The sequence below is a fragment of the Nansenia antarctica genome (assembly GCF_963989245.1).
Source record: "Nansenia antarctica genome assembly, chromosome: 6".
In the NCBI taxonomy this organism is placed as follows: domain Eukaryota; kingdom Metazoa; phylum Chordata; class Actinopteri; order Argentiniformes; family Microstomatidae; genus Nansenia; species Nansenia antarctica.
The window spans coordinates 73,996,415-74,003,472 of NC_137676.1; the positions used below are offsets into that span (position 1 = coordinate 73,996,415).

At 45.3% G+C, this 7,058-nt stretch overlaps 1 protein-coding gene across 2 annotated transcripts in view; it reads right to left on the minus strand.

Moving 5' to 3' along the window:
• Positions 1 to 243: 243 nt before the first annotated feature.
• LOC308160196 (glycerol kinase-like) overlaps positions 244 to 7,058 on the minus strand; it is a 41,606-nt gene continuing 34,791 nt past the window's right edge. The window contains exons 18-19 of one of the 2 annotated variants that reach the window (XM_080534090.1): positions 3,085 to 3,177; positions 244 to 1,836 (exon numbers count right to left, since the gene is read on the minus strand). In XM_080534090.1, coding sequence (XP_080390216.1) covers positions 1,817 to 1,836; positions 3,085 to 3,177 — 113 coding nt within the window. In that variant the 3' untranslated portion in view covers positions 244 to 1,816. Of the gene's footprint in view, positions 1,841 to 3,084; positions 3,178 to 7,058 lie in introns of both variants that reach the window. The other variant, XM_080534091.1, reaches the window with a different exon arrangement.

Genomic DNA, 7,058 nt, shown 5'->3' on the forward strand with positions numbered 1-7,058 from the left:
CTTACATTTTCAAAATCACATCAGGATGAGATGGTATGAAGATTTTTGCTGTTTTTCTGTGTAGGAAGCAGGCTAATTTACTAGCGGTCGTTGTGTAAATAGCAGCGTAGCATTGTAAAGAGGTGGTTCTTTTAGTAGGTAAAAACGGCACGGCTGTTCTAGTGTTAAACAGCATTCACATGACAAGCACTCTGGCGTTTCAGAAGGTAGTCAGAAAGAAATCCAGAATCATTGAGGTGGAGTTTTTGTAAAACGTTATTATGTATTGTCAATCCATAACATCGTCGTATGTACAAACACAGACAACAAATGTGTCAATAAACGTTCTCAAGGACAGAGTAAAATAGACAATCTTAAGATTTCATTTCAGATTTAAAAACATTGTTTTAAGACAATCATAATAAAAAGTCATACAGATTTATCGTCGTCGTCCAAATCTAAAGAGCAGCAGCATTTTCAAAAAGTCTAAAACATTGTCGGTTGGAAAACACATTTCCTCCTCCCACAGTTTCAGATTTGAACGCGACCTTACAGTAATTCCACATTTCATAATCATCTCATTAAATTGCAGCTGCCATACATGCATAGTCACTGACCAGGACGTGTGTATACAGCCGTGTTAGTGTAGTGATCCTGTGTCAAGTCGTCGATGATCCCTCAAAATCTATCCTTAAAATCAATAACATCGTATCGGATTAAAAAACGACCAAATATTTTCTCTTCACAAGAACAGTCGAGCGTGTGTTCCCGTACGCCGGCCTCTGAACCAACCGATGAGGGATTATAAAGTGCTTTAAGGCCCTGGGACACTTCACATTCAGATGTTTCTTCAAGTGGATCCAGTTGGTCAGAGCAGCAACCTTCAGACGACCTTCTGACGTTTATCACAACGGTGGTTCGGGATCGAGGCTTCAAGCTTTTCACAGCCAACTCGTGAGCTTAGAATGATAAGGTTCGATCTCCGTTTAGGGTAGTTCAGAGATATTGAGCGTCAAAGTTTTTACATTCCATTATGTTCTGTGAGATGGAGCCTTTGTATTTTATGAATTACTAACTCAAAAATGTCAATGTTTAAAAAATAACACAGGCATTAATAAAGACCTAATGGATCAGATTATGTAAAAAATTGATATAGAACCTTATAATTCTAACGTCACGAACTGTCATTCATTCATTCGGACGACCAGTTTAAACATCCAAGTTCCCTTTTTTTTTCTTCTATGTACAGTATCGCAAATGGTAAACGGACTGCACTTATATAGCGCCTTTGTCCAAAGCGCTTGACAGCGAGGGGCAAGGCCGTTGTAAAGCGCTTTGGAGCAGCAGAAAAGGTGCTATATAAGTGCAGTCCATTTACCATTTACAACGGCCTCTCATTCACCCATTCACACACCAATGGCGGCAAGCTACCATGCAAGGCGCCGGCCCGCTCACTGGGAGCAATTTGGGGTTCAGTGTCTTGCCCAAGGACACTTCGACATGTGGCCAGCCAGGGCTCGAACCGCCGATCTTCCAACCTTGCGATCATTAGACGGCGGCTCTAACCTCCTGCGCCACAGCCGCCCCAACGTGTCGATCATAAACAGTGTTAAAACAGGAACCGTGTGCCAAGACAAAACATAAGACAAACATGACCATAAAATAACAAAAATATTAACATTAGTTTCACCTGCTGTCCTGGGTCATCCCCCCCACCCCCCTGAGCAGTAGAGCTCTCCAACCGTCTACAATGGTACCATGGAGGGGAGACTTGGAATGCACATCGTTACATTCCCCCCCCCCCCCTCCAAGGTTCCTAGGCAGCGACGTGTTTGGGTCAGATGTCCTTATGGTGTTCTGTCTGATGGGAGGGGGAGAGAGAGAGGGAGGGAGGGGGAGAGAGAGAGGGAGGGAGGGGAGAGAGGGAGAGGGAGGGAGGGAGGGGGAGAGAGAGAGGGAGGGAGGGGGAGAGAGAGAGGGAGGGAGGGGGAGAGAGAGAGGGAGGGAGGGGGGGGAGAGAGGGAGAGAGGGAGGGAGGGGGGTGAGAGAGGGAGGGAGAGGGGGGTGAGAGAGGGAGGGAGAGGGGGGGAGAGAAGGGGAGGCACACAGTGTTAGATAGAACCAAGCAGGTCAAGCTAACAACATGGTGGATATGATTAATATCTAGTTGGCCGTCAGGAGGGGAGGCTGGTGGAGGTGGAAATCGGAGGACGGGCTCATTGTGACGCATGGAGGCAATGACCAATGGTGTCTCACTCACCCTCCGATCCCTACCTCCAATTAATAAATAACCTTAATATCATCTAATAACAAAGTGTAGTGTAGTGTGTAGTGTATATAGTGTGTAGTATGTAGTGTATATAGTGTGTAGTGTGTAGTGTATATAGTGTGTAGTATGTAGTGTATATAGTGTGTAGTATGTAGTGTATATAGTGTGTAGTATGTAGTGTATATAGTGTGTAGTGTGTAGTGTATATAGTGTGTAGTGTGTATAGTGTGTAGTGTATATAGTGTGTAGTATGTAGTGTATATAGTGTGTAGTATATAGTGTGTAGTATGTAGTGTATATAGTGTGTAGTGTGTAGTGTATATAGTGTGTAGTATATATAGTGTGTAGTATGTAGTGTATATAGTGTGTAGTGTATATAGTGTGTAGTGTATATAGTGTGTAGTATGTAGTGTATATAGTGTGTAGTGTATATAGTGTGTAGTATGCAGTGTATATAGTGTGTAGTATGTAGTGTATATAGTATATAGTGTGTAGTGTATATAGTGTGTAGTATGTAGTGTATATAGTGTGTAGTATATAGTGTGTAGTGTATATAGTGTGTAGTGTATATAGTGTGTAGTATGTAGTGTATATAGTGTGTAGTATGCAGTGTATATAGTGTGTAGTATGTAGTGTATATAGTGTGTAGTATGTAGTGTATATAGTGTGTAGTGTGTGTAGTATGCAGTGTATATAGTGTGTAGTATGTAGTGTATATAGTATATAGTGTGTAGTGTATATAGTGTGTAGTATGTAGTGTATATAGTGTGTAGTATATAGTGTGTAGTATGTAGTGTATATAGTGTGTACTGGCCTCTCCAGGTGAGTGTACGTACCGTTGCCAGTGCAGATGACTGAGGGCTCCAGGGTCTCCCAGTTCATGGCCTTCTGGACCGCCTTCTTCCAGCGGGCGAACCGGAACTCACTCTCTAACACCAGGAAACACACAACCGTCAGTACTGAAGCTCTCTCTCTAACACCAGGAAACACACAACCGTCAGTACTGAAACTCTCTCTCTCTGACACCAGGAAACACACAACCGTCAGTACTGAAACTCTCTCTCTAACACCAGGAAACACACAACCGTCAGTACTGAAGCTCTCTCTCTAACACCAGGAAACACACAACCGTCAGTACTGACACTCTCTCTCTAACACCAGGAAACACACAACCGTCAGTACTGAAACTCTCTCTCTAACACCAGGAAACACACAACCGTCAGTACTGAAGCTCTCTCTCTAACACCAGGAAACACACAACCGTCAGTACTGACACTCTCTCTCTAACACCAGGAAACACACAACCGTCAGTACTGACACTCTCTCTCTAACACCAGGAAACACACAACCGTCAGTACTGACACTCTCTCTCTAACACCAGGAAACACACAACCGTCAGTACTGAAGCTCTCTCTCTGACACCAGGAAACACACAACCGTCAGTACTGAAGCTCTCTCTCTAACACCAGGAAACACACAACCGTCAGTACTGAAACTCTCTCTCTAACACCAGGAAACACACAACCGTCAGTACTGAAACTCTCTCTCTGACACCAGGAAACACACAACCGTCAGTACTGAAGCTCTCTCTCTCTAACACCAGGAAACACACAACCGTCAGTACTGAAGCTCTCTCTCTCTAACACCAGGAAACACACAACCGTCAGTACTGAAGCTCTCTCTCTGACACCAGGAAACACACAACCGTCAGTACTGAAGCTCTCTCTCTAACACCAGGAAACACACAACCGTCAGTACTGAAGCTCTCTCTCTCTGACACCAGGAAACACACAACCGTCAGCACTGAAACTCTCTCTCCCTAACACCAGGAAACACACAACCGTCAGTACTGAAGCTCTCTCTCTCTGACACCAGGAAACACACAACCGTCAGCACTGAAGCTCTCTCTCTAACACCAGGAAACACACAACCGTCAGTACTGAAGCTCTCTCTCTGACACCAGGAAACACACAACCGTCAGTACTGAAGCTCTCTCTCTAACAACAGGAAACACACAACCGTCAGTACTGAAGCTCTCTCTCTCTGACACCAGGAAACACACAACCGTCAGTGCTGAAGCTCTCTCTCTGACACCAGGAAACACACAACCGTCAGTACTGAAGCTCTCTCTCTCTGACACCAGGAAACACACAACCGTCAGTACTGAAGCTCTCTCTCTAACGCCAGGAAACACACAACCGTCAGTACTGAAACTCTCTCTCTAACACCAGGAAACACACAACCGTCAGTACTGAAGCTCTCTCTCTCTGACACCAGGAAACACACAACCGTCAGTACTGAAGCTCTCTCTCTGACACCAGGAAACACACAACCGTCAGTACTGAAGCTCTCTCTCTGACACCAGGAAACACACAACCGTCAGTACTGAAGCTCTCTCTCTGACACCAGGAAACACACAACCGTCAGTACTGAAGCTCTCTCTCTAACACCAGGAAACACACAACCGTCAGTACTGAAGCTCTCTCTCTGACACCAGGAAACACACAACCGTCAGTGCTGAAGCTCTCTCTCTGACACCAGGAAACACACAACCGTCAGTACTGAAGCTCTCTCTCTGACACCAGGAAACACACAACCGTCAGTACTGAAGCTCTCTCTCTGACGCCAGGAAACACACAACCGTCAGTACTGAAGCTCTCTCTCTGACACCAGGAAACACACAACCGTCAGTACTGAAGCTCTCTCTCTGACACCAGGAAACACACAACCGTCAGTACTGAAACTCTCTCTCTCTAACACCAGGAAACACACAACCGTCAGTACTGAAGCTCTCTCTCTGACACCAGGAAACACACAACCGTCAGTACTGAAACTCTCTCTCTCTAACACCAGGAAACACACAACCGTCAGTACTGAAGCTCTCTCTCTAACACCAGGAAACACACAACCGTCAGTACTGAAGCTCTCTCTCTCTGACACCAGGAAACACACAACCGTCAGTACTGAAACTCTCTCTCTGACACCAGGAAACACACAACCGTCAGTACTGAAGCTCTCTCTCTCTGACACCAGGAAACACACAACCGTCAGTACTGAAGCTCTCTCTCTCTAACACCAGGAAACACACAACCGTCAGTACTGAAGCTCTCTCTCTCTGACACCAGGAAACACACAACCGTCAGTACTGAAACTCTCTCTCTCTAACACCAGGAAACACACAACCGTCAGTACCGAAGCTCTCTCTCTAACACCAGGAAACACACAACCGTCAGTACTGAAACTCTCTCTCTCTGACACCAGGAAACACACAACCGTCAGTACTGAAACTCTCTCTCTGACACCAGGAAACACACAACCGTCAGTACTGAAGCTCTCTCTCTAACACCAGGAAACACACAACCGTCAGTACTGAAGCTCTCTCTCTAACACCAGGAAACACACAACCGTCAGTACTGAAACTCTCTCTCTAACAACAGGAAACACACAACCGTCAGTACTGAAGCTCTCTCTCTCTGACACCAGGAAACACACAACCGTCAGTACTGAAACTCTCTCTCTAACAACAGGAAACACACAACCGTCAGTACTGAAGCTCTCTCTCTCTGACACCAGGAAACACACAACCGTCAGTACTGAAGCTCTCTCTCTCTGACACCAGGAAACACACAACCGTCAGTACTGAAGCTCTCTCTCTGACGCCAGGAAACACACAACCGTCAGTACTGAAGCTCTCTCTCTCTAACACCAGGAAACACACAACCGTCAGTACTGAAACTCTCTCTCTAACAACAGGAAACACACAACCGTCAGTACTGAAACTCTCTCTCTGACACCAGGAAACACACAACCGTCAGTACTGAAACTCTCTCTCTAACAACAGGAAACACACAACCGTCAGTACTGAAACTCTCTCTCTGACACCAGGAAACACACAACCGTCAGTACTGAAGCTCTCTCTCTGACACCAGGAAACACACAACCGTCAGTACTGAAACTCTCTCTCTGACACCAGGAAACACACAACCGTCAGTACTGAAGCTCTCTCTCTGACACCAGGAAACACACAACCGTCAGTACTGAAGCTCTCTCTCTAACACCAGGAAACACACAACCGTCAGTACTGAAGCTCTCTCTCTAACACCAGGAAACACACAACCGTCAGTACTGAAGCTCTCTCTCTAACACCAGGAAACACACAACCGTCAGTACTGAAACTCTCTATAGGAGAGACAGACAGACAGACAGACAGACAACTGTTGACCTCTAATACAGCTGGACCTGAGAAAGCTGCGTGGTTTAAACAGTCTAGTAGTGAACACATTCCTCCACAAGAGGGCAGTGTCCGCTAGACTGACGTTGAACTCTTGTGTGTTCACTGTGGAGACTGCAAGACTGCAAGACACTCTCTCCTCCTCTCTGTGTGGTTCTAGGTCTTGTATTTCTATGATAGAGTGTAGTTCTAGTACAGGTGTTTCTATGATAGAGTGGTTCTAGTACAGGTGTTTCTATGATAGAGTGTAGTTCTAGTACAGGTGTTTCTATGATAGAGTGGTTCTAGTACAGGTGTTTCTATGATAGAGTAGTTCTAGTACAGGTGTTTCTATGATAGAGTAGTTCTAGTACAGGTGTTTCTATGATAGAGTGGTTCTAGTACAGGTGTTTCTATGATAGAGTGGTTCTAGTACAGGTGTTTCTATGATAGTGTAGTTCTAGTACAGGTGCTTCTATGATAGAGTGGTTCTAGTACAGGTGTTTCTATGATAGTGTAGTTCTAGTACAGGTGTTTCTATGATAGAGTAGTTCTAGCACAGGTGTTTCTATGATAGAGTAGTTCTAGTACAGGTGCTTC